The sequence below is a fragment of the Centrocercus urophasianus genome, unplaced genomic scaffold (genome assembly GCF_019232065.1).
Source record: "Centrocercus urophasianus isolate 14NV4802_14NV808 unplaced genomic scaffold, USGS_Curo_1.0 seq_11, whole genome shotgun sequence".
NCBI lineage: Eukaryota > Metazoa > Chordata > Aves > Galliformes > Phasianidae > Centrocercus > Centrocercus urophasianus.
This window is the reverse complement of record NW_024884253.1, coordinates 62,831,897-62,859,336: the sequence shown is the minus strand read 5'-3', so window position 1 is coordinate 62,859,336 and position 27,440 is coordinate 62,831,897. Positions and strand designations below refer to the sequence as shown.

General features: G+C 40.8%; 1 protein-coding gene across 1 annotated transcript in view; it reads left to right on the top strand.

Annotated features, from left to right (window-relative positions):
* INO80C (INO80 complex subunit C) overlaps positions 1-19,813 on the top strand; it is a 29,417-nt gene extending 9,604 nt beyond the window's left edge. The window contains exons 2-5 of the mRNA XM_042808854.1: positions 10,151-10,261; positions 13,002-13,113; positions 14,802-14,869; positions 19,304-19,813. Of these exons, the coding sequence (XP_042664788.1) occupies positions 10,151-10,261; positions 13,002-13,113; positions 14,802-14,869; positions 19,304-19,435 (423 nt within the window). The 3' untranslated portion in view covers positions 19,436-19,813. The remainder of the gene's footprint in view (positions 1-10,150; positions 10,262-13,001; positions 13,114-14,801; positions 14,870-19,303) is intronic.
* Positions 19,814-27,440: the final 7,627 nt, after the last annotated feature.

Sequence of the window (27,440 nt, the reverse complement as noted above, 5' to 3'; positions counted from 1 at the left end):
ATGTGATACTTCACTGATTATAATGTAGTGGGAAAGTCAAGTCTTGTAACAGTTCTGTTTTGCTTTAAATCCAGCAAAATAGGCAGTCAGGATACAAGTTTATATGCAAAACACTAAACTGTCTGGCTCTTTCCAGGATGTACCGTGGGTCCTCATCTTCTTCATCTTCACTATGTAACAACAAGGTGAATTGTACTGCCACAAAATTACACGACTGAGCAAACAACCACTGGCTTGTACAAATATTTCTGCAGAAACATTTAGAAATTTGCTCTCAAATTAGCACTGCTCTCTGCTCCCTTTTCCCTCAGTAGTCTCAGAATAGCGTGCAGTGTATCACCTTATTTTCATCGGAGTAAAATCAGCCATATGTTGTCTGTTTTGGTACAGTCATCAGTATTTTTGTCATCCAGTTTTATCCAGTTAAACGTATGTATTCATAGGATAATGCATCTACAGTTTTGCTTAAGTTTTGGAAACTGCTATTCAAAGCAGGACTGCTTGGTGTTGAGGCTGTTAGACCTTTGGAGCATGCGACACAGCTACTGCTCTCTGATATCATGTACCTCTGGTAACTTTTTGAAGTTAAAAACAAAACATTTTTACTCTCAATTGCTTTAAGAAGTGAATTATCTCATATGCCACTGTACCTTTATGGTCAGATTAGATGATCTTAATGGTCTTCTCTGACCTTACTGATTGTATGATTGTAGCTAACATTTGCCTTTCTGACATCATGTGTCGGTACGAGTCTCAAATACCTAAACATAAATGAAAAAAATCTCAAGCAAGTAACTTTAGACTGAAGTCTTTGCAGTAAGACTGGTGAGATTTCCTCATGCATTGTGGCAGCAGGAAGTATAATTAGCAGAGATGTAATGGAAATAAAATGAGAATTTTTATATGTTTCAAGTGACAATTAAGACAGAAAGAGGGCCTAAAAGTTGCAAAAAACAGGAAAAAAAAGTAAAGTTTTGTTATCTGTACCTGTTTACCAGTTAGTCCACAATTATGGATATAAAACTAGAGTATTCTAATTGCTTGAAACTAATTCATGCCCTTCCCTGAAGAAAATACTCAAACTTTGTTTCCTATCAAAACTGATAATGATTTACAGAATGAACTAAAATCAGGAAAGTGAGTATATTTTGCAGAATGCCACTGCTTTCTTGTCAGCCACAGGAGCTGGTATCTCTTTGCTTTTCATGTCTCCGATTCAGGTGCAGATAGGTGCATGGACTTGGATTCTACTCCAACTTGACCAAAGTTATTGGACAGAGGGATTTTGATATGCTCCCTGATCACCTGATCAGCATTACAGTGAGAAAAGCACATCAGCATAGTGTAATCCTCCGTTTTATTTCCCTGGAATTCTTTGACCTCAGCTGTTCTGTAGCAAATGAAGTACTGAAAACTTTAGCGTGCAGTTGAGCCAAAGTCCTTGACTGAACTTATTTTTTTTCTAATAGAGAAAGGAAGGTACTGGCAGTTTTTATAAAAAAATCAATTGTGATTTACTCCAGTCTTTCTTGCTACTCTATTTCCATACATTTTCAGTCATGAGGCCCATCAGTTTGGAACATTTCTTTCTTGTGAGGAACCAAAATATTCTGTTAGCTGGGCTTAGTTTTATTTACTCTTGGAGAAAGCATGAATTAACGTGCTTTTTCATTCTATCTACGCTAAAATTTTAGCTCTAAAGCTGCTTCAGCATGCCATTCAGCTCATAATTTTGTCTAAGTTACATTTTTCTTAACAATCATAGAATCATATCATAGAATCATAGAATGCCCTGGCTTGAAAAGGACTGCAATGGTCATCTAGTTTCAACCTCCTTCCTATGTGCAGAGCTGCCAACCAGCAGAGCAGGCTGCCCGGAGCCACATCCAGCCTGGCCTTGAATGCCTCCAGGGATGGGGCATCCACAGCCTCCTTGGGCAACCTGTTCCAGTGTGTCACCACCTTCTGGGTGAAAAACTTCCTCCTAATCTCTAACCTAAGCCTGCCCTGTCTCAGTTTAAAACCATTCCCCCTTGTCCTGTCACTATCCACCCTCGTAAACAGCCGTTGCGTCTCCTGTTTATACACTCCTTTCAAGTATAAAGAATAAAGAAATAAAGAAAACTGTCAAACATTATAAACAAGGAATAGTTGGAGTCCACAAAGTGAAATCTGAAAGTGAGAGTTCCTTTGCAATTACTTAAGCCTAAGGGAGCTTTGTGGCAAATGCAAATTAAACCACACTTTTCTGGGATAGTGTGCAGCTATTCACAGTTGTGTCCCAATTACATTTTATTTGAGGCTTTTCCCCATAGAAAATAGTAATATTCTTTTTACCTTAAAATATCTGTGAGTTACAAAACTTTGTCCAAGTTTGGAAGTTTTAAAATGGAAAAATATGTTTGGCATCTGAAATCTCTTGAGGAGAAATCAAAGCTTTTATTGAAGACTGTTAGTCAATGATTGAAAGTTCAGTAAAGTTGAAGAGTTTTCCTGGATATTTTTTTTCTTAAGAGAGCAGTACCAGTAAAAGGCAGCTCTTGTGTCACAAAATTGCTAGGCCTTTTTCTTCTAGTTTTCCAAGCAATGTTTGAGAGGTAGGAATGTAATTAAAATCTTACCCTCCCTTTGGCTGCATTTTTAATTCTGCATTCAATCCCTCACACAGTGTAATAGAGCTTTGCTTCAGGGTGTTTTATACCTCTATCAAAGTGACTAAAGTAATTAGTATTTTATACATTTTGGTAAGTATTTTGTCACTGGGAGCACCGGTGCAGGTGAATGATAATGGTTTGAAGCTCAGGCAGTGACGGGACCCTAAATGGGAATGTCGCCTTTTAATCAAGAGCACTTGGAGTCTATGGTATTGAAATGCCCTACAGAGAGCATAGAAAAGCCATCCATCACCTTGTGACAGTCCAATCTTTTAGCACATGAGTAAAATTTTATCCAGCCTTTCTAAGGCAGTTGGAACATAAGATGTTTTAACTCATCTCCAAACTGCGGTGCGGAAGCATAACGTGAAGATTGCTTTCTGGACGGTGTGTATGTCTTTATTTAGCATCTTTATTGATTTAGCGTGCAGCTGAATCTTTTTCCATGTCCCACTCCCACACCCCCAGTCCCCTTTTCATACACCAAACTGGGTGGATTATTTCTGCATTTTAGCTGTATGTTTGGAATTAATTTGCATCGTTCATTAACTCTTGATGTTCAGTGCGAATACTCAGCAAGTTAGAAGGGAAGAAGTGCTGCCTTCCAGTGGGCAGGTTTTGTGGCACACACAGATAAGCTGCTGGACGGGGACCTGGGGGTCGTGTGGTCATATACACTAGGAATTGTAAACTATTACTATTACAACCATTCAGAAATCTCCTTTAAAGTATGCTAATTTAAACAAAAATGGTTTTGTTGTCAGGCCTTTAGGGCTTTCCTTTTGATTTCTAGTGGTAGAAACCTGCACCAGGAGCCTTGTCTTTTCCACTAGGAAGAGTTGGCATCAATGAAACTCACTGACTTCAGTGGATTTTCTCCCAAACTACACTGTGTGTGTGACTGAACACAGTGCCCGCTCTACTAGCCAGCTGAAATCAAGAGCATCGACCTGCACTGTAGTTCTCTTGTGTTTAGCAAATTGAGTTTCTCAGTATCCTACAGTACTGGGAACAAAATCTGCTGTGAATACACAAGATTTTTTCCCTTCTGGCATTCAAAGAGTTCCGAGCTGAAATCTTTTTTGTCCTGCCCCAAAATAAGCAGATTAAATCGTTTCATCATTCTGAAGGGAGAATGTTCCTAAAACACTACCATGTACCACAGAAAAGGCAAGGGAAATTCTATCAGGCTTCATTTCAGTATTCCATTAGGTGCAGTGTCAGCTGGGATTCTGTTAAATAGCTGACATTCAAAATCTTCTCCCAGTTTTGGAAAGTCTGCTTCTATCACTGCTGCTGTGATCTGGTGACATCTCTGCACTTTTTCTGCATGGCATTATCACTCACTGTAATTGCTTGCTAGGGAAAATACAGGTATTATCTATTTCTTCTAGAAATTACCATTTTCTTCCCTGGCTGCATGCCACAGTTTCATCAGGATGTTGCAGAACTTAACCTAAGCTTCAAGTTCAGTCAGTTGTTCTACAAGTTGAATATTGCTGCTTTAAAAGTAACCTATTACCAAATAATAATAATAATAAATAGACAAATAGTAGTATTTAGGCAGAGTTAATGCAACTCTGTCAATGAAACAAAGAATCTCTTTGCAGTATTATGATTATGAAAATCAGCTGCCAAAAGTAACTAAGCAAAAATCACTTTAACAATTTCTTGAGCTTCACATACAAATGTTGAAATGTTGTTCCTCAGCAACCCGAACTAGGTGCTTGGGGCACTATTATCAACGAGTTTGAGTGCTTCATTTAAAACCAGACTGCTCTTATCACTGTTTTTCAGTAGTGACCTACAGCCCCCTAGACATCACTGTAAGACAGCGCCAGAGAATTAGAAATGGTGAATACAGAGAAAATGGATTTCAGCGTAAAACCAAAGCAGAAAACTGCAGAGACAACTTCAGTTGCTCAACCCACTGTACTGTTAAAACTAACTAAAGAATGATTTGCAGAAAACAGATAATCAACATTTACCATACTGGTTTTCCTTCCTTCAACTAGAGACTCCCCTTCTGGTTCTTACAGGATTTATTTATGCACTTAAGTTTTGTTTTGCCAACACGTACAGTTTACTTTCTATTTTAAAATTCTATTTTTAAATTTTGCTGCGTGAAACTGTGACATGTAGCAAAAATGGCCACAGAAGATCATATTGTACCTTCAGTATGTGCAAATCCTGTTTCTTTCTATGGCATGACATGTGTGGTATGCGCTGGTAGGGTACCAGAAATACACATGTTGAGGTCTTCAAAATTTGGTTCTCATGTTTCATATCTTATATGTTTCTCATATATTCTGTTATACAGTTTTCATCTTTGGGGAAAAAAAAAGAAAGAAAAAAGAAAGAAAAAGAAAATTCAGACAAGCACTTTCATAATAAGCTCATTCTACCTGATATTCAGACTCATCAGACACCCATCCCAAATCCCATGGTGCTGGTTCCACCTGGAAATAGCCAAAACAAAGAATTCGGCGTCCACGGTCTACAAATTCTGCTTGTGCTCTCCCTAACTAAAACCAGACAGATGGAGCACGCTTTGGAAATCATGTGAAAACCAATACATCTGCGGTAGGGAATTTGGAACAGAATATATTGAAAAAAAATTAACAGATCTACCAAAACCTAAGATTGAAACTAGCATACGAATAGGCAGCCTCCCAGTGTGAGTTTTCTCCCAGCATACGCAGTAGGGTCCAAGCTAGACTCATTCCTGGGGTTTGGCTTTACTCAAAAGAAATCAGTGCTAAGGTAGGAAAGCTTAGCTCAGGTCTGTTCTCCAGACAAACATGTAGGACTTGAGTGTTTGCCACAAGTCTTTCTTTTCTAGACCCTTTGCTGTCTCATAGCGACACGAAGCCCTGAGCTTCAGCGAGTGGCCGTCATCCAGTCCTCATCTGTAATGGAAGGGAGAGAGAACTGCATCCCACCCAGCTGGCATGCACTGAAAACTTGATAGATAGTCTTAGGAAAAGAATCGCAAAACAGAAGGAACACTTCCCACTATTGCTCCACTCTATCCCAGAAGGGTAACATCTATTAATAGTGAAATATGCTGCCAACCTGTCATGCTGTGGTTGTGGTTAAAATTCAGCTAAAGCACATAAACACGATTTTATTGGAGGAATAAAACTGTACAAGTGGTCCCATAAGAAGTCTTTGACCTGCTGCCTACCACCTTTCAAAGCACGCAATTCCAGTTGAGGTTGCTCTGTGCCTGGTAATGAGGACACTCTAAAGCGGAGGCAGAGGAGAACAGAGGGAGGTGACATAGAATCATGGAATTGCTCAGGTTGGAAAAGACCTTCAAGATGATCAAGTCCAGCCACAACCTCACCATACCACCGTAACTCTAACAACCCTCCACTAAATCATGTCCCCAAGTACCACATCCAGATGGTTTTTAAACATATCTGAGTGACTCAACCAGCTCCATGGGGAGCCTATTCCAGAGCTTAACAACCCTTTCTGTAAAGAAGTTTTTTCTTGATATCCAATGGGACTTGGGAAGAGGTGGCAGCACGGACACCCATGGAGACTGACAGTCAGGGGAAAGGTCGATGAGAAGGCATGAATGACTGAATGCGGTGACTGATGGCATTTTTTATTGTTAATTTGGAGTAAACTAATGTAAGTGTTGTATTACAATCACAGCTGTACTACAATCACACCTTCACTTTTTTTTTCAGTTAAAGAGAAAGTTTAAAACCGCTATGAAGAGTTTTAGCCCACGGTTGTGCTTTCTTTCCAGCCTCACTGCAAAGCATTTGGGATTATTGTAGGGCAGAGGGTAGCTGGCCGGGTAGTGAAAATGTGCTGAAGAACAGCTGTGAATTTCACAGGAAGGGGAAGTTCCCCTGCACATGACTGAGGGTTACAGCACACATTGAGCAGTACATGTTCCCCACTGACATGCGCTTCCTCACTGCGCTGATGAGACTGTGATCCTTTGATAGGATACAAAGGGAATATGAATTCATTCCTGTTTTTTTTTCCCTAACATATGACAGTGAAGAATGAATGGTATCTTACAAACAAAATGACCACGCAAACAAGCGCAGCTTAGAGAGTTTTGCTCAACTTATGTTAAAAGATAAAGATTACATTTACTTCACAGTAATTGTTCACTGAGGAATCTTCTTTCAGGCCCTAAATAATGTATTGCATTTGTCAGCGTGTTATTTACTTTCACAAAGGATGGGTTTTTGCAGTATAAAGGTCTGCAGTGGTAGATCTGCACTGGTTAAAATTCACTTGGCATTGTAAAAGCTTTAAAAAAAATGCACCGAAAACCTGAAACAATAAATCATGTTTCTTAAGCTTTGCATCCCAACATTTTATAACAGGCTGGACAACAATTTGTAGGTTGTTCAGACACTTCCAGTTCAGGGCTGAAAACCTGCTGAAAGTATCAGCTGGGAAGCTGCAGGCTGCATTGGAGCTGTGTGCAGCAGTACGTTGTTCTGGAAGCAGTGCTCCTGTTGAACTCTTTAATTCTCTTCCAGAAAGAAAAGCACATTTGCTGAGTATCAACCCTCCATAGTGCTACTGCTATAAATCGGAGTCTTCATGCAAGCAGTGCTGACTGAGTGAACTGGCATGCCTCTACAGTATGTCTTTTATCTCAGTTCCCTGCGTTTTAACTGGGATCACAATACTCAATCTTATTTGCTTTCCAGTCTGTACAGGGCTCCCAAATTGTGCTGTCAATTGCAGACTGCTGTGCAGTCCTGCACACCAGCCTGCCCCTTTACCTAGGAGAGGAACTGGAGAGGGAACCACTGCTTTCCCGTTGTTTAGGAGAGATCCCAAAGCTACTGCTCTGCTTCTGCCCCAGTGGGACCAGGTGATGACGTGGGGGCTCATGGGGCCAGGAAAGCAGCACCTGCTGCTCCAGAACCTGCTGCCTCTGCCATTGTGCACAAGCAAAATTCACAACCTCAGCATCAGTTATCCTGACTCTTAGTGGCACTAATACCTGAAATCCCTCAGGAGGTGGTCTGGAAAAGAAACTACATGTCAAATTTACATTTGTGAGTTGTTCTGCCAGGAACAGTTCCTTGCTTTCCTGCCCAGCATGCCAGCAAGATTAGCACTGAACCCACAGAGAACAACCCAGTGAGGACACAAGTGTAATATGTACACTGAAATTAAGCACTGAGTGTACAAGGATGCTTCCTGCCCCTTACTGTTTATCCATTTATGTTTACTCTGTCTCAAAATGCTAGATGTTGTTATGAGACATTGTTCAAATGCTGCTTGAAACCTGTTTCATAAACAGTGGAATATTTAGGAGTAGATCACCGAAGTGGCAAAAGTAATGAAGTAATTAATTAGAAACTGCAGGATTGGATTTAAGACAGACCAAATGATACCAAGTTAAAGGAAAAAAGGCTTTGAAGAGCAACTGTGAGCACTCATTCCTCCAGTTACAGAATTTATACTGCTGATGAACAGTATCAGAGGTAATTTATTCATCAAAAATAATCTTGTATAGCAAGCCTTGTCTTTCTCAAGATTAACAGTAAAGTAACATTCACTGCTGAAATCCAAAGTGCTGGAAGCGTGCATTTGCAAGAACACGGAAGTCTAGCAACATGTTGTATAAAGTCACTCTATTCAGGATTGAGTAAGACAGTATTTTCTCTGCTCATTCACGTAACACAGTTTATAAACATCCGTTTGCATTTCTTTTGTTTCTGTGACAGTCATTGCCTTTTGATATTGTCCTCAGCAAGGGAAGAATCAGATCTTAGCTGCAGGCTTCAGTGTTCCTTCCCTGCTGTTACTATGACAGTATCCCTTGCAGCGTGGGCTTACAAAGTACCAACTGTGGTTTTGAAAACAGGTCATTCCTATTCATATATTTTATTTTAATAAGATGTTAGATACGTGACCATTTTACCTGACAGCTTCTTTTCTTTGAATATGTAAGAGCTCTCTTTGCTGTATTACAGTATGTTGAGTAACTGATGTATTTCCCCAAACTAGAGTTCAGCTCGCATAGTTCCTAATCCTGTAATTACTTATGCGTGTAGTTATGAATACAAACACTTCCTCTGTAACCACATGGAGAAGGACATGCTTAATTTATAAAGGAGTTTATAAACATGAGGGAAATCAACTTTTTACACGGGTGGATAGTGATAGGACAAGGGGGAATGGTTTTAAATTAAACGAGGGGAGATTCAGATGAGATTTCAAGGGGAAGTTCTTTTACTGAGAGAGAATAGTGCCCCGTCCCTGGAGGTGTTTAAGGCCAGTTGGATGGGGTCCTGGGCAGTCTGATCTAGTACTTGATCTAGCAGCTGGCAACCCTGCCTGTGATGGGGGAGGTTGGAACTTGATGATCCTTGAGGTCCCTTCCAAGCCAAGCCATTCTGTGATTCTGTGCTGGCTCGAGGACCTTGCTGTGTAGTCCCAAATTCTAATGATACTCCCATATTCGCTAATAATAATGATCCTTTTGTTTCTCCTACTTAAGAGCATGTATTAACACAGAAAGTTTTGCAGCGCAGATTTTCATGGAAAAACTTTTTTTGTTTTAAGTATTATCTATCTAAAGGCAGAGAAACATTTTAAACATCCGTTCAGTAAATCTTGATTTAGCTTTTAGTGAAGCTTTTTGTTCGTTAAGAAAAAAGAATCAAAGTATGAAATCGTATTGGTTGAACTACTGACTCTGTGGCAGAATTCTCATTGGCTTCAATACAGATCAGGATTTCACTAGCACATTTAAGTATGTAGAGTGAGCACGTTCTGGTTAGCATAGACTTGTAGGGTGCTCATAAAAGAACAGCACAGAATCAGCCATGTAGAAATATCAGAAATCGGTTGGACTGTCACACAACTTTCTTAGCTTTCCAATCACACACATTCTCCCACTGCTCTTCCTGCTGAATAAATAAGCAATAGAGAATAGCCTAGAGAACACCTACCAGTATCCATGTAGCTTTTGGGAGGTTTGCTTATAAAAATAATACATATAATAAAATCTTTTTTTTTCCCTTCAATCCTTGCTCAAGCATGACCGAAGTCAAGGATGCAGAATAAACTGATTCCTCAGTTATTCTTTAGAATCTTGAAAAGAAACAACTCTTTATAAACGTTATAATCTTTGTTACTATCAGTGCTTTAATGCTGAACACTCTGATACATCCAGCACACACTTGGGCTATTTCTGGTTTCACATTTCTGTCTTGCACTTCATAGAGATGGCTTTCATTAATACTGAAATCAAACCAATGCTGTTTTTAGCCAGTAGCCTTCAGCCACTCTATTCCTTTTCTCCTCTTTATATGTCACTGTAAAGTACTCGACAAATGCTGTGTCATACATCCCCACTGCTGTCATTGCCATGCAGCATCTTTAAAAGATTCAAAAGAAACAGGCTGAACAGCAACAGGTTGGTAATAAAGCAGATGTGCAGCCTTTGGTTGAACTTGCTTGCAGTAACAAGCAGTAAGCCTGAGTTCTTTTTTCAGAGTGCAGGTGGAGAGGTCATGAATGAAAATAAATTTCTGAACACAGACTCCAGCACAGGATCAGTGGAAACAGCCGTCAAGCCGTTACCATTTAAAGATCCAAACTTCATTGTAAGTATACGAACAGTCTGAAATTCTAAACTCTTCAAATAAAACCCTGCCTAGATTTCTGTTTAACCACATTGCTAATGTAAATATTAAGAAAGTCAGCTTTACAGCCAAGTAAAAGATGGGCAATTCTTTAGTAACTCACCTCGAGTCCACGGCACGTTATGGTCTGAAGTACACATCATATTAGAACATGAAAGTGGCAATCTTTCAGAGGGAGAACTACTGTATTACATTCTGGAACAGAACTTACTAGATTAAGGTAGGTGAGGAAGTCTTATGGTGCAGTATCTCACAAACTAGCAGAACTAGAAGGCACTATTTATACCACTGTACATGTAGAAATCCCACCTCCTAGATCCTAACCTGGGGAAGCTGCAAAATAATTGAACTGAAACTCAGCCACCTAGTCATTAGTGGCTGGCATTTTGCTCCTCTCCTATTCCCTGAAACTGTGACAGACCTGTGGTGTCTGCGCCTGCAGTAATTGCTAGATTTAGAAGCAAATGTTGTGTGCTCCCCAGAAACCTTGTCTTCCAGCGTTCAGAAATCGTGTGAACCCTGACAGCTGATGAAATACAGCCTGCTAAAACAATGTGAGATTGAAATTGGGGGAGAAGTCGAAGAAAGGCTAGAGCTAGTCATGCTATCACTGCTGGGTTTGTTTTTAATATCTTGCTCTGCCAGGGCCAACTCACTGGCACAATGTACTAATGCTTTCTAGGCAAGCAAACTTCTCAGACTGCTGGTCTTAAGCCAGTACTTAGAAAGTAGGATTTTATCCCAGATTTAATTTTGTATGAATAAGAGGCAATATCCTCAGCATAAAACCTGAGTAATCAGGCTTCACACTGCTCACTAAGCAAGGCTTTGGCAGGGGGTGTAAAATTCATCTCTGACTTGCAAGTTGCTATGTGCCTGCTTTACAGACTTCCATCACAAGAAGAGCAGTCAAGGAAACAACTGCATTCTTGATTCATGCTCATTCTCCAGTGAACATCTCTGGGAAACTGGGTTTAGTGGAAAAGCTCCATTTGTGCCCAGGGGCACTCCAGTAGCTTCCCTATAGGATTTAAATTGCCTTAAGGCATGCTGAGCCTTCAATTCTTAGAGGGACATCCCCATTTCCGAGGAGGCAATGCAGAAGTTTGCATGCTTGAAATTGTAGTGAATGTACGGGGCCTTTAACAACTGCTTCGACACTGATAGGCAGTTATAATAAAATGTCATCATCCTGAATACAGTCAATAATTTGAGAAGAAATGTATTGAGGTTTAACTGGCCTTTTGTCTGTATGAACTGTTAACAACAATTTGGATTACTTTCTTCCAGCCCAGTTTACCTTAAACAACAGAAAACAAGTGAAACATCATCCTTCTCTTAACGTGCTTGCTTTTTATTGGCCTCACCCATACCTTTAAACAGGTGTTACACAGAAACATGATAGAGATTACTCTGTAAGCATTGAACTTCTGGTTAACTGTTCAGAGGACAATGCCTCCTTTTTCTTTTCATTATGGATGAGAGACTCAAACCAGTAGCAAAACTTTGTGGCCTGCTGAGGTTGGGTGAAAAATAATGGCTGTGCAATGATTTGGGGGGAAAATTCATGTAATGAATTTGAACTAGGAACGTGCTAGTATATCTGTTTCCATCTCATATTGCAACAGCCTGTTTTCAGTGGCTGCTACTAAGGTGTTACTCTCAGAGCAACGTTTGCACGTACTTTCTGTAGTAGATGTGCATTGCCAAAACAGATACATCAACAGCTCATGAACATTTTTTCTGAATATATCTTACATCTATGGAAAACAGCTTTCTCATTGAATCCTTTCTGCTATCATTCTCAGCAGTTCAGCAGCCTAATTTATAAACTAATCACAGCAGAAGTGCATTAGCAGAAAGAACTTTGCTGAGTTTTGATGAGACTGAGGTGGCAGGTAGTAATTATTAACTGCGATAACTACAACTCCCCACTTCTGAGAACAGTTTCTGTTCTGAAATAAAGCTGTAAATCTGTGTCCTTTGATCATTTAGAAAAAGTACAGTATATTGTGCATCTTCTGTCTCTGGAGGAGCATAAATAAATTACTTCGCATTCCATTTAGTAAGCGAAACCAGCACTATAGCACCAGCAGCAAGCCTTCTGCGAGCATAGCTTTCAAAATGCAAAATTGCCTCAGCAGCCAGTATTCCATTTATTACTCCTTTTCTATCCCTCTATCATTTGAAAGAAAAATAAAATTTCCAAAAAGCTTCTCATATCATTCATTACATTTTGCAAGCTCAGTTATGTTTTCTACAGTCGCGGATTACTCAAACGAGCTGGAGCTGCACCTGTACTGTGCCATAAGAAAGGGAGAGACAATTTAGCCGTGTAATCACAATTTCAGACACAAGTTCATAGTATGCGTTCTAGTGTGATGGGAATTGCATACAGAATCCTGTAATCTCAGGCTAAACCTAACCACATTCATTTTCTCTTTCCCTGTAAAAAGCAGATTTTCATTTCCCTCAGTTAATCCTAAACATATAGTAGCTCTTTGACATGGTCCAAAAAGTCTTTGTTTTTCTTGCAACTAAGATTAAAGGGTACAGTATATTAGTCTGCTGATGAAATAAGTGAGGATAACAAATGGTTCGTTACAAGGTGAGATGTATCTAAAAGACTATGAAGTAGAAGTATCATGCTCTGAAATGGTATTCTTTATTTTTTCTCTGAACATCTTATTTTTAATTCTAGCACTCCAGCATTGGTGGAGCAGCAGCTGGCAAGAAGAACAGAACTTGGAAGAACCTAAAACAAATTCTTGCTTCTGAAAGGGCATTGCCATGGCAACTAAATGATCCTAGCTGTAAGCTGCTTAGACGCTTTGCTTGTATTTATAAATAATAAAATCCAGACAAATAACTTTTTAAAAAGTGAACCTGAGCTGTTTCATCAGTGAATGCAGTATCCTGCTTGAATGGGGTCCATTTCAGACTAGCCTGATCACACAAGGGCCAAGGGAAAAGTAAGGTGACAAAAATGATTCGGAGTGTTGTGAAGAAGTTTGGATACATCTCGGGAATGAGTTCTATGTGAGAAGTGCATTTATCAGAGCCAGGTTAGAAACTTCTTGTTCCCATTGCGTTTTTGTCACCTCTTCTCTGCTGAGGAGCTGCCTGCATGTCTCATGAAGGTATATCTGCACACCAGTAGCTGCTGCTTCATTAGCTCTGTTGAAACTATTATCAAGTGAGATTCTGCTAGCCACATACACATGGTAGCAGAGTCCTCAGCCCAAGCTTTCTATCCAGCTCCTTACCCAGATTCTTGGAAGACTTAAGTCCTACATCCCCTACTTAGTTCAGCACAGTTCAGACAACACTATTAGCACTCCAGATTACAGCCAGCTTGCGTAAAACCACAGGAGCAGAACTAAAGCACTACTTTTAATCTCAATGTACTTCAAGGCAAGTTGTAAAGTATGATATTATTGAATTTAACTGGAGGTAGAATTCGTTCCTCAGATTTCATTCAAGCAACTAGAGGCATCTCTGAATTGGGCAGGTGCATATACATGTTGTCATAACTTGACATTTTTTAAAGTGTTTTAGATGCAGCTGTTACAGAAGAGTGTAGGCTACTGTGTGTGCCTGCCTATTGTAGCCCACAGACTGCTGATTTCTATTAGCTGTTATTTGCAACAGTAAATTTAAGGGCTTTTTTAAGAGGGTGGCAAAAGAAATTCACTTGCATATTTAAGAACAGCTGTCCGTACAATTAATGTCTTTTGGATTATGGGACTATGATTTGACATGGATGGAGAGTTTCAATTTATCATAGCAGCCAAATGAGTTGCAAAGAAGTTCAGTAAGGAGTAGAGAAATGAGCCGGGTACCAGATAGTTTTGTAAACATTGAAAATCAGCAATTTAACTACTTAGCCATGCCAGTCATATCTTAAACACTCATATCTCACGAATGAGACTAGGTATCTAAAAGGCATCAGAGAACAGCAATTTCCATCAGTTAATTTAAACATTCAGACAATTTTCTAGGTCATTGACTGGGCTTAAAGTGGTACATGCTTAAAGATTTAGCTGATTTAAAAGATTACGTTGCTTTTCTGGATTACAGCATTTCAGAGCTAGAATCTTGAGCAGTGTTTCATGGTCTTAACATACAGCATGTGTGCAGTAATGGCTATCTGCTATTCTCTGCAACTGACTGCAAGGGAATTCGTTCAGACTTGGAGGAAATCAGCACACTTTAAATAGCTGTATTGCATTTCCTTCTGCAGAAAAAAAGAAAAATGGAACAGAATGGAGTTCTGTTTACTGAACTCTTGCATTACTGAAGTGAGCAGAATCAGGCTGTTCCTTACAGCACTACCAGGCTGAATGTTTTCAGAGGTGATTCTGCTTCACGGTTCTGTGCTGCTTTAACAGATACCTCAAATCAAACCCACTGTTTTAAATATTTGTTCTCTCTTCACATTCTGGGTTTTCTTTTTAAAATGTATGTAGTATACTGAACTTATCCTTTTGTTTCCCCCTAGACTTTAATATTGACGCTCCTCCATCCTTTAAGCCTGCAAAGAAATATTCAGACATTTCAGGACTTCCAGTAAGTATTGTATTTTTTTCTCTTCAAAATTGGCATTTAACTTTGGACAATTAAATAAACTGGTACATGCCTCTGCAAGAAACATACATGCTGAGGCTGCTGTTCAGTCTTGCGCTTAATAATTGTCCTGTGATTTAGGGCCAAACCCCAAATACTATCCCAGCATCTCCAAGTCCTCAGGATCTTAACAGATGCCAGGGCAGCTTAAATACCTTGCGCTGCCAGCTGGCTCCTTTCACACCACTTCCCAGCTGTGGAGTCTGCACTGGTCCCCATCCCTCTCAACTCTGCTTTGTTACAATGAAAGCTGGCACCCCATATTCTCCATGACTTCAATTTTGCCAAGCTTTAAGCACACACTGAAGCTTTCCATGCTCAGTGTTTCCCTGAGTCTTGGTTTTTTCACTGTAGCTTTTTGGGAAAGTATCAGAAAGATGGTTAAGCAACCTCCCAAGAACAAGATTATGCAAAATGTTATCGGTCTTCACAGGTTGAAAAAAAAATGTTAACATTACTCACTAACTTCCTTTCAAACACATGGGCATGGATTTTCAAGCATTTTGAATAGCCCCACGCTGCAGTGCTGCAACTTGGAGTTTTGCAGATAGGTTGCTTGTGTGTCACAGATAGGCTCCTTCACACGCTTTTGTTGTTTAAAAACAAAACAAAAACCTTAACTTGACCGTAATTATGGTTTAATTATGGTTTGCACGTGCTCCAAAAAGTCAAGGCAGTTGCAGTTTGGCACCTGAATTGTTAAAAGAGTCTGTTGGTACAAAACATGAGTCAAGTCCCTGAATTCTGCCCAACAAATGTTTTGTATCTGCTGCTGATACTGTTCCTGTTTTACTTAAAACAGGTGTTAATAACAGTAACTTTTCACTTTGCCAATACTCAGGTTTACATCTTTTCAGTGATTGATTACGCAGAAGCCTATGCATTTACTACAACAGAAAAGAATAGGAAGGTTGCAGTTTAGACTATAGAAAGTACTAAGTAATGGTTACACTAAATAACTACAACGACAAGAACTTTCTAACTTCAAATAGCCTTATACAGACTCTCTGGGTCCCTTCCCTCAGTTGAATCCCTACTAGGGCACTATCCCACCTCACAGAGATGATGTTACCTCATAGGGATGCCTGTAAATGGTATGTTGATGTATGTTAACACTATAAAGCTCCTTATAAAGTTAACAGTTCCACCTTCAGAGTGAGATTTGAGCGATGTGCGTCAGCTGGCAATATTCACTGTATGGTGCAGATAAAACAAAGGATTAAACACATTCTTACTGAGTGGGCACCTTGCATTCTGTGTACCGAATTAGATAAAAGTCCCTGTTGGGAAAACAATGGGTGAGCACTTAATTGAGGGCTGCCTGAGAGTGGATTCACAGCACAGGGGACCAAAGAACAGCTGTAGAGCCAACAGTAATCCTTCACATCCTAACATTTGAGTTTTTGATTTGACAACATCTATCATCTTTGACTTTTTCAAGTAACACATTTAGAAAAGCCTCCTAGGAGGTGGCATGTTCTCAGCTCTGCCTCCAAACATGATTTGGAAGGGAAATGAGTTGCTTGGATTGAGGCTGTAACCCACTGTTCAAAAGGAAATGGGAAAACAAGATCTCCCTCTTTTTCCTCTACTCTCCTCTTAGCATTGCTTTGCAAGTGGCATTCACAACAGGTGCTGTTAAAACTGCAACAGCACCTCTGCTGGGCTTAAATGGGGCAGAAGGCATAAAGGATTGAATCCTTGTCTGCCCCACGTCCAAGGAACCAACCAGTGCTTCCCAGCACCAGCCTTTGATGGGTTGCAAAGCCAGTCAGTCATCACAGCTACAGCAAGATGACGGTGCAGGTGTAAGTGAAGAGTGTCCCTGACAGCTAAGGGGCAGGCTGGCCACTGGAAGCAGACTTCTACTCCCCAGCTTTCCTTTACTAGCTTTTGCTTTCCGTCAGTGATCTACACATTGTTCTATATTAACTATTGAACTTAGTGTAAATAATCTCCATTCTGTAAGATTCCGTTCAGTGCTGGTTTTGTGTTTGTTTTTTTTTTTTTCCTCTGGCCTTTCCACTTAAAAAAAAATAAATTCCACCCTCGAATCGCAGTGTGGCTCATTTCCTATTTTATGCAGCTTGTGAGGTTACCCCAGACTCTGATAAAAAATACCATGTTTAAAAAAAGGCTTTTGTATTGAGAAAGATAACTGAGACAGTGTGTCCTCTAAATTGCTGAGCCAGAAATGTTGCCTAAGAAGCACTAGATTTATTTTAAAGATTTCTACTAGGAAGATATGTGGAGTAATAGAATATCTTAGAAATCTAGTATAAGAAGAATGTCCTGATATTTTCTATTTAAACTCTGAAAGCCTTTGTATAAGATTGTATTTTGTATGGGAATGCTGGATTCCCCGTGGAGAAAGAAAAAAAAAAAGTAAAATAAATTCCTTAGCATTACTCATTTAGGAAAGAATTAAATGGTCTAGCAGGTACAAAAAAAAAGAGAAGTGCATTAAAATACTCTCATCAGTACATCTGCAGTTATATTAACTGCCACAATTAAATTCTATTGATTCTCTTCTCTTTCTCTGTGTAACACAAATGGAATTAAATTTACCATTGGTCTAAGCAGAGCAGCCAATTTATCTTTGTAAAGCAGCCTAGAACTCAAAAGCTATTACCTACTATATTGACATTGCAAAATAAAACTACTATTTCCAAAGTTGCAAGATGAGTATTTAGATATATTAACGTGCAAAACACAGTAATTCAATGTAGAGCAGATTTTAAAAACTTCAAATATTTGAACATCTCTTCCTTTTTACTATAGAAACAGATCAAGATAATTTATTGTATTTGAAGAGCACATATTTGTGGTCTTTGACTTAACTTTAAAGTACAGCAGAGTTCTGTCTCTGTAAAATCCTCTTCACTTTGCTATTGCCTTGTAGCTTTTGCTGAAGCACTGGGTTAAGTTAGTGACACTTACTGTATGTTAGGTGCCAAACTACGCATACGTCATGTTAACGCGTGCAAGCAGTGCAGCCCAGTGTGAAGTATAAGAATGGTGAAGGAATGCCATAATTTTAACATTGGTTGATGTGCAACACAAACTACAGATATAGTTTGGCCAGTCTATTACAGAGTCTTGCACTTTGGAGAAGCAGCCTGCTTGCTTAGCTTTTCTTTAGATACCTAAGGCCAAATTTAAAATGTGAAATAAAAGTAAATTAACACCTGCTATAGCCATAAAGTTACCACCAGGAATAAATTTACTTCTAATGTCCTAACTTTGCCATTTGTCTGGAGATGAATTGATGGCTTGCCTGCTAGCTGCCTACGTTTAATTAACCTTATAGCATTTCTTTGTAACAAGACATGCTACAAATAACACCTCATTTTCTGCTAAGCCTTATCAGGCCAGACGATTACGTGAATTGTTCCACGCTCAACATATCCTTTCCATCGTAAAACTGGTGGAAGGCTGTGTGCTGTAACACTGTAACACTTTGTGCCTTCCTGGCCTTTTCGGCTTCAGTAGCAGCGTCTCAAGAGACTTCAGCTGCCTGTGCCTCACCACCAACTCCCACTGAGGAAAGGAGCACAGGACACTTGCGGGGCACTGGCACTTTGGAATATAATGGTAACATGTCGCTGCTGTCTTGGAGTCTGAAGGTGGAGAGAGAGTACCTTCAAGCCTACCATCCTCCAGCCCGGCCTCCTGTGCTGCTCTGAGTCCATAGGAGCTCAGGGTTTCTGTAGCGACAGGGAAGGGGAGAGGATGGAATGAGATTGGCACCGCTCCCAGGCACTCGAGACCCAAATACAGCAGAGGATGTGAGCCCAAGGCTAGCTGGCCAGGCTCTATCCTGAAAACAGATGACTGCAGCAAAGCAAAGAGTGGAGTTCAAATTTCTTATCAGTTCAGTCACAGCACCATAAGCTGAGACTCTCTTGCTTTAGCAACCACTTTAAAGTAAATTAAAAGCTAAGTTGTATGGAGGAAGAGAAAAATCAGTCCAAAGCTATCCAAGCACCCATAATTCAGCCTCTTTGTTGGGCAATTTGCTGGCAGCAGCCTGATTGTTTGGAGAGCTGCCTTGGGAGAGACTGCACAAGGCACAGAGTTGCTAGGGTGAGTTTAGAGAGTTGGGGAATTTCTTTTGCAGTGTTTTGGATGAGACTGTTCCAGCCCTCTATGATGTTTAAAGCTTTTCTAATGTGACTTTATAGGGTTAGTTAACTCCTCATAAATTTTGACATGAGGAAGAAAACATACAAACTTTTGGTCACATGCTAGAATAGCAGCACTGTTACTAAAAAAAAGGAAGTCAGTAATTTCTGGTCTCATAATTATGTGTTTTATTAGAGTATTTTGATTAGAGATTTTATCTGAACACTATCTTCTCCACTGTTTCTTTTCCAGGCAAATTACACAGATCCCCAGAGCAAGCTGAGATTTAGTACTATTGAAGAATTTGCCTATATTCGGATGCTGCCTTCAGATGTGGTTACAGGATACCTGGCTCTAAGGAAAGCAACGAGCATTGTTTCCTGAAAAGACCAAGTATTACTGTGTGTCACCTCTGAAACGGTGCTAGGTTTGAGAATTATGACAGAGACTGCCTGCAGGATTGAGGTTCCTTCAAACTCTCCATTGATATTTACATCTGGAAGTTGTTGATGACACGGATTTGAATGAACATGTGGATTTAATTCTGACAAATACTTACATTTGTTACTTTTCCATTTTGTAAGCAATCTGGTTTGGTGGCCAGGGTAACTTAAGACCTTAAGGACATGGATCGGCACCATAATGTCCAAGTTATATGTAATTTCTTTAGAGACAGGGTTTCATTCCCACTCTATTTATAAAGTACTGATCTGGCTCAGAAGAATAAACAGCCAGTTAAATAAAGGAAAAAGTTCCAAGACATTCCAGCTTCCAAGACCTGCCTTGCAGATGTGCTTTCCATTTGGCTATGAAGAAGCTCATCCCACCTGTAAAAATCCAAGTTAACATACCAGCTAAGTGCTGCTATTGGGATGAATGCTTATGGTACACAGCACTGTGAACAGCTTCACATTGAAGCTTCATTGAAGAACAGTCAGCATACATAAAGGTGGACTCAAAGTCATTTAAAATATCTTTATGAGTATGTATAATAGACTCAAGCCACATCACCAGGAAACTCTTAGTTGTGACACTCGGTATTTTTTGAGTGCTTCCTTCCCAACTCAACTGTTTTGCCTCTGCTAGTTGGTCCATTATTATTACTAATCAGTACAGAAAAAGTACTTATTTCCCAAACTTTTTAGGAAAGGATGCAATAATAGCAGGAATTCCTCTGCCAGCAGCATTCTGGCACTCAGATAGTCTTCAGCAAGGCAGGACCTCCTAGATGAGGGCACTGACCTTTGCACTCTGAAGTAACAGGAGAGTACGTGAGAGCAACTGAAGGTCAGAGAAAGGAGAAGGAAGGAGAGCTCAGCCTCTTGCTGGGGGCTGACAAGTACTTGCTGACATCAGAAACAATCATGATTTCCTGAAACTAAGCTGGGGGGGACGCGGGCAGTCCTTACTTCATCCAAGTTCCATCATGGACATCGTGACATTATGCAGGTCCCTTCTTGGAGGGCACAAGGAGCACACATGGGGACTAGTTAGTGTCTAAACTGCATCTTCAATGCACATTTCTATAGCAATGATAATTATTGGAACAGACGTTTTCTCATTGAAAGAATAAATAACAGTAGTTTAATCTCAACTCTAAAACAGGAAAAATAGCTTAACAATGGGGTACATTGTTCAGTGAATGTATGTGGGACTCATTCCTTGTTTTTGGTGATCTAATATTTACAACAACAAAATAATTTGAAAAGTCTTTGACATGCTTACAATAGATCTGTCAAAGATCTGGATACCAGATAATGCTGCAACTGTATCACAGAACAAAAAATAATAGGACAGGATATTTTCCTTCATGCCAGTAGGCATCCAAGCCACATTCTCTTTGCATTTGAGTTTTATAATGGCTATTTTAATAGAAGATAAGTTTATAAGATAAGCTTAACATTAATATGAAAAGCAAACGCAGAACTGCTCTAAGATCACTTCTGCTTTAAGTAAACAGACACCAGCTTAGAAAATGAGATTTCACCAGCTTATTCTCTCCCACAAATATTTTCAGCATTCTTTGAGAATGACTGTTTAGGAGCACAGGCTCCCTCCCTGTCAGAAGTGTTTCAGGCACTCCTGCACTGAATGCAAAAGTGTTACTTTTCTCAGCTAATTTCTACTGAACGGTCTTCATGCAATCCATTTTCAAAACCTAAGTGCCTTGATGAATTGGCATCACATAAGTAAACGTGGCTCTTAGGTTTGGCAAAAACGTTATCGACTCCTCAGTGCTTTCTAGCCATGCCATGGCTACTGGATTCCCATCTCACTCCTTGTTTTTAACTTTGTTTGCTGCAGACCCTCTTTTCTTGGTATGCAGCACTCCACTTACTGTGCAGTATTCGTTTAAAGTCAGCCACTGAAACCATGCAATTTTACACTGATCAACAGCAGTTTACTATGTGCAGCAGTTAAAAGGTATTTGTTTGAGCAGGAAAGTGAGAACAGAAAAGATCCAGTAGCCAATGTGTTGATCAGTCCAACTAAGTTCTTTTTGGGAATAGTTGTTGGGCTGCTGCTCTCATCAGTGGCTTCTGGGAGAGAACTGCGCAACAGCAGCATTGCTGTACAAGGCAGAAAATATGGATAAGTGAAGAGCTACTCTGCTACAGACTATTTTTGAAGTATGTATTATTGTCAGCCTCAGAAGAAGTGAAAATTGAGACGTGCATTTATATTTAAAAGTAATTCCAGGACATAAATGAAAGAAACTGAATTTAAATTGCAGAGAAGACTAAAGAAAGACATTCAAAATGACAAGCAATGACAAATACCATTTCAGACATTGGGAAAATATGTTTCGACAAATCCTGCTGACACACGTGTAAAGTGAAAAAGCCAGCAGTCACAGCAGTGACCAATCTGCTGATGTACAGATATTACTGCCTAGAAAGTATCACCTGGGTATGCTACATACTACAGACGTGGATGGCTTCAGCCTGCAGTTTGTGGGGCAGCGATGCTGGCAGTAGCATTTCCAGAGGGAAGGCGTGTGCTGCAGACAGCTGAGAGCAGCAGCTTCCCCAGCAGCCGTGGCTGCTGCCTCCACCCTTCCCATCCCTTTCCAGATGGGAGAGGAGGATTGCCTCGGCTCCTTCCTTGCTGCTTCCCTGCTAGTCTGTACAGCAGTTCTGCGCTTGAAAGCTCCCTGCCTCTGCCTTTTCCCCTGCCTTAGCCCCATATCCTGAAGATCACCAAAGTGCAATTTAGAGGTTTAGGGCTCATTTTGGAGCCCTGCTGTTTCACTGTCCCATATTCCCATTTTCTCTTCTGGAAGCATTGCAGAACCCCATAGCATTGCTCCATATAGTCTTTCACAGATAAGAGTAGCAGGTGTGTGCAGGGAGACATGCCTTCATCTTTTTTGACGGAGACCAGCAAGTCTCAAAGCTCTTACAGCACAAGGTGACTAAAGTAAGTGCAAAGCAGAGGGCTCTGCACTGGCGAGGCTGCACCTTGAGTTCTGCGTTCAGTTTTGGGTCCCTCACTACAAGAAAGGCGTTGAGGCATTGGAGTGTGTCCAGAGCAGGGCAACAAAGCTATGGGTGGCCTGGAGGACAAGTCTTATAAGGAAGGGCTGAGGGAACTGGAATTGCTTAGTCTGGACAAGAGGAGGCTCCGGAGAGACCTTATTGTTCTCTGCAGCTACCTGAAAGGAGGTTTGGTGAGGGACTACTGACCCTCTTCTCCCAGGTAATGGTGACAGGATGAAAAGTAATGGCCTTCAGTTGTGCCAGGGGAGGTTCTGTTTGGATATTTGGAAAAACTTCTTTGAAAGAGTGATGAGATGAGACAGTGGAACAGGCTGCCCAAGGAGATGGTGAAGTCACCGTCCATGGAGGTATTCAAGAACTGTGTGGATGTGGCACTGCAGGACATGGTCAGTGGGCGTGGGTTGGTGGTTAGACTAGATGATCTTAGTGGTCTTTCCCAACTTTAATGACTCCATGACTTCTTAATAATGAAAAATATCAAAGTATAAATGAACTAGCATAAGATTAAAAAGCTTTAGTAAATCCCTTCTATTAAGAATAAAGCTCACACTCACTGCATAATTTTTTTTTTCCTGAAGATGTAAGGTAGTAAATTAATCCAACAGTAATTTATTTCTAGAAAACTTAAAATTGCCTCTACTGTACGTGGTTTATGTACCCAGACAAAATAGCACATAGCTTTTTCATTCTGAAACACTTCGGGGAAGAAGCCTTACAGACGATGTTAGGTTCCAGGAAAAATAAAAACAACTGACAACTGACTTTGTGCTCTGTTAACCAAGAACAGTCAAGCAGTATTCTGCATTACTTCTAAACAGTTCAGTCGCCCCAGGATGGTGATACAGCTATTACTAGAATTTGAAGAAATCCATTACTTCCCTCATTTTAGTGTGTGTGTCGCAATTACAAACCACTTTTTCTCTGCTGGGTGGGTGGGCTTCAACAGAGTAATACATCATGCAGTAAATCACTGAAGTCCATTTGATATCTGTAAGTGTTGCTTGGCTCGGTTTTCTACTGTCTGAGAAGCCGTACTGAATGCAGTCTTTTCAGTTGATTACCCTATTGTAAATCACAGCCTACAGACAGCAATAGCAATAATCTCTTGGGAAATCTAATAATAATAATAATAACTAACTGTTTAAACTACTGCTAAGTATGGCTTGTATAGCTGTATGCTGTTTAAGACCTCTGAGGTCACACATGTTAAAAACAGAACAGCATTTTCTCTGACACTGTAACCTAAAATCAATAATTGGTATATAAAACCTGAAGTGGCAGCAGACTAGATAATAAGTCGGTTCGGGCACTCAGCGTGTTTACTGTTTGCAAACACATTCTCTGGGCATTATCTCCTGCCAGCTGCTTGTGAGCGCTGTGCCTGTCACTTGGCTGCAGTATATCCAGCACAGCGCTGCAGCCAGCTGCACTAGTTCATGGGCTATCCAAAGTCTTCTCCAGCATCCCAAATCTCACATGCAAATTTACTCTTATCTCAAGTGAAGAAATTGTTTACACCACGTGTTGCACATGCAAACAGTATCTCTTTTCTCTCTAAGCCTTGGCTCCAAAGCAGAGTTTGCATCAAACAGAGAAGTACCCTAAATGTACGAACTTAATGTTTCAACGTAGATCACACACCAGAAAGTTCTCAATGTAAAAATTTGGAATTCCTCAAGACTGCTTCCTACCTTTTAATGGGAGCAATGAGTAACAGGGAATGTCTGAATTCAGGCTGTGGTCACATCCATGTTCTAAAGGACAGCAGTTTTCCTACACTCTTGATTCACTTCTCCCAGGACATAGAGGTCATCACACGCACACATCACCTGCATACTGTGTTTCAGCTCACTATGTGCACTGAGAGGACAGAGGGGACAGAATTAAGGATCTGTTAACATGCTGCTCTGTTGACCAAATCCTCTTGGAAGCTGGGTGCTGGTAGTCCCTGCATGTTCACAAAAGAGAGGGAAGGAGGGACCCCATCCACACAGAAGAGTTTGTCTCTGCTCTGAAACCCGCTCAAACAATTAGAGTGGTTAATAGAGCGATGCCTTTAGGCCACTGCTGCTTACAGAGTGTCAAGAAACTGTACAGCATGCACTTCCCCTGCTCTGTGACTACAGCTCCATCCCTCACCAGGTGGCTAAGCCAACAAAGAACACAGAATACCCCAAGTTGAAAGAGGCCCACAAGGATCAAGTCCAACTCCTGGCTCCACATAGGACCACCCAAAATCAAACAAACAAACCCTACATTTGAGAGCATTGTCCAGATGTTTCTCAAACTCCGGCAGCTCAGTGCTGTGACCACTGCCTTGATGCTTTGAGGAGCCTGTTCCAGTGTCTAACCACCCTCCAGTGAAGAGCCTTTTCCTAACCCAGTGGGGCTGAATATAAGCAGGCAGACTCGTGAATGGGAGTCTGCCTTCCGGCTTTGGACAAAAATGCTCCCAACTGAAAAAAAAAAAGCTGGCAGCCTCTAGGAGCATCTCTGAGCAGCACTTCTTTCCAGGGTGACAACAGAGGCAGTGTGGGGTCTGATACTATCAGTAATAAAAAGGAAATGTCAGGACTTTCACCAAGTGCTGGACTTAGAATAGGGTAAATGGATATGCATTGGGATTGCAGAACAAACTGCCTTGTCAATATAAGGCTATGCCAAAGAGAAAAAATTATAAAATATATAAACTTTATAACATACTATAAAGTAAATTTATAAAATACTCTGTGGGTGATTCTTAATTCTGTGAAGCACAAATAGGACGTTAGGGTGGCTTCATATTTGGAACAGAGAACGTAAGTAGATCATAACTCACTACTTCACACTGCTCCCTTCTGGAAGGTATGTCAGACACAGATGTAGAGCCAATGGCTGCCATCATTCTCGTGTACAAATGAAGCAGAGAGCAGCTTATAGGCATGAGCCTCGTTCTCCTCTCAAACAGCCTTTCGTTACTGAAGCCAATGGCAAAGCACAAGCAGCCAGATATTTGTTATCCTCCGTTTCTTGTACCAGGCTGTGCAAAACACCAGTGCTAAGAAACAAATACGAGCAATTTCCTCCCCTTCCCATGAGCTTTGTAAATTGAGAGTTAGTTATTGCTACCCTTCCAATGACACAGGAAATATTCCATGGAATTATGCTGGTTTGGCCCTGTGCTTTCATAACCCTTGGGAAATGGCATGTCAAACCCCTGCCTGTTTCAGGGAAATCTCATCTGCAAACAGTTTATTTCAGCAGCTGTCTCCACATTCTTCTAATTTATCTTAGGATGAATTGGAAGCCAAATTCTCCACAGGCCTTGATGTGTCCTTCTGAAGTACCATACTGGGACAGAGAATGCAAAAGCTATCTTCCCTGTATATTTCCTGGACACAATGCCAGTGGGACATGCAGACTGCTCTGGGGCAGTGACCTTCACAAGGACTGTTTATAGCTTCTAGAAAAAAAAAAAAAAAAAAAGCCACAAGGATGATTTCTGGAAAAAGCAATGGAACCCTGCTCTTTCACTCTTAACGTGCACACTTTGTTCACTGCACCTTAGCAGTTTCCCAATTCCCTAACCCTTCTATGAATTATGACAACAGAACAAGTGGGGACTGCACACTATTCTGGTGATTTGGATGCTCACCAGAGAATGGAAAGGTCCTTTAATCTGTTAGGCAGAAGAGACTAAGCCCATATCAAAGAGTTGGGGGAAGCATCCTCCTCTCTAGGCTATTGGGTAAGGAGAGCAGAAACTGCAGCAGCATCCCTGTCCTGACCGTATTGCAAATGAAGGCAATAACCCACAATTGCCTTTTTGCTGAATGATCTGGAACAACAGTGCAAATACACGTAAGTGCTGCATCTGCTGCTGGAGAAGAGTCTGTGGGCAAGAGATTGACACTGAGCTGCTTGGCTCTGTCAAGGCTGGCATGTCTCAAAGGCAGGGCAATCATCCAGGATTCATCCATCACTCGTGTGAGGCTACAGAGCACTGCAGGTTCGGGCACAACTGAGTAAGTTCAGCCCGCATCCCTTTTGGGGAGCTGCTTCTCCTTGAAGCCTTAGGAACACGCTTTACCAATTTGGTGGATTTTGACTCAACGCCCTGGCCAACTCGAGCAGCACATGCTTCTTGTCAGTGAAAGGTTCCCAGTATTGCTCCAGGTACTGGATCAGAAGGGATGAAAGCATGAGTAGCAGAGGAGGGGAAAAGAACAAATCAAGGACAGACAGGGCCCTGATCCTTATGCTAGATCCTTTCTGCCATCAGGCCATTAATCTATCTCCAAGATCTATTTAACAATACACTCTACTTCCTGCTTTTCCAAATTTACATCACGAACTCAAGCCAATACATTTGAGGAGACAGGAATGGAGGTAAGAAAGCCAAGGCGTAGATGGAATTGAACTTGGCAAGGGATGTGAAGAACAAGAAGGGATCCTTTAGATATATTGGGCAGAAGGGATGAGCAAAAAAGAACGTGCCTGACCAATCTGGTGGATTTCTATGATGGAGTGATGGCATCTGTGGACAAAGGAAGTGCAAATGATGTCTTCTACCTGGACTTATGCAAGGTCTTTGACATGGTCCTGCACTACAATTGGAGAGATATGTATTTGAAGGTGGACTATTATACTGGATGTTTGTAGCCTGAATGTTCTTGTCACTGGCTTTATGCCATGTGGAGGCTGATCAGGAATGATGTTCCCCAGGCATCTGTTTCTGAACCAGTGCTTTTCAATGTCTTTATCAATCACATATACGCTGGGATTGAGTGTACCCTCAACAAGTTAGCTGATGACACCAAGCTGGGTGGTGCAGTTGACACAATAAAAGGGAGGGACACTATACAGAGACCTGGACATGCTCAAAAAGTAGGTGCATGAAAATCTAAAGA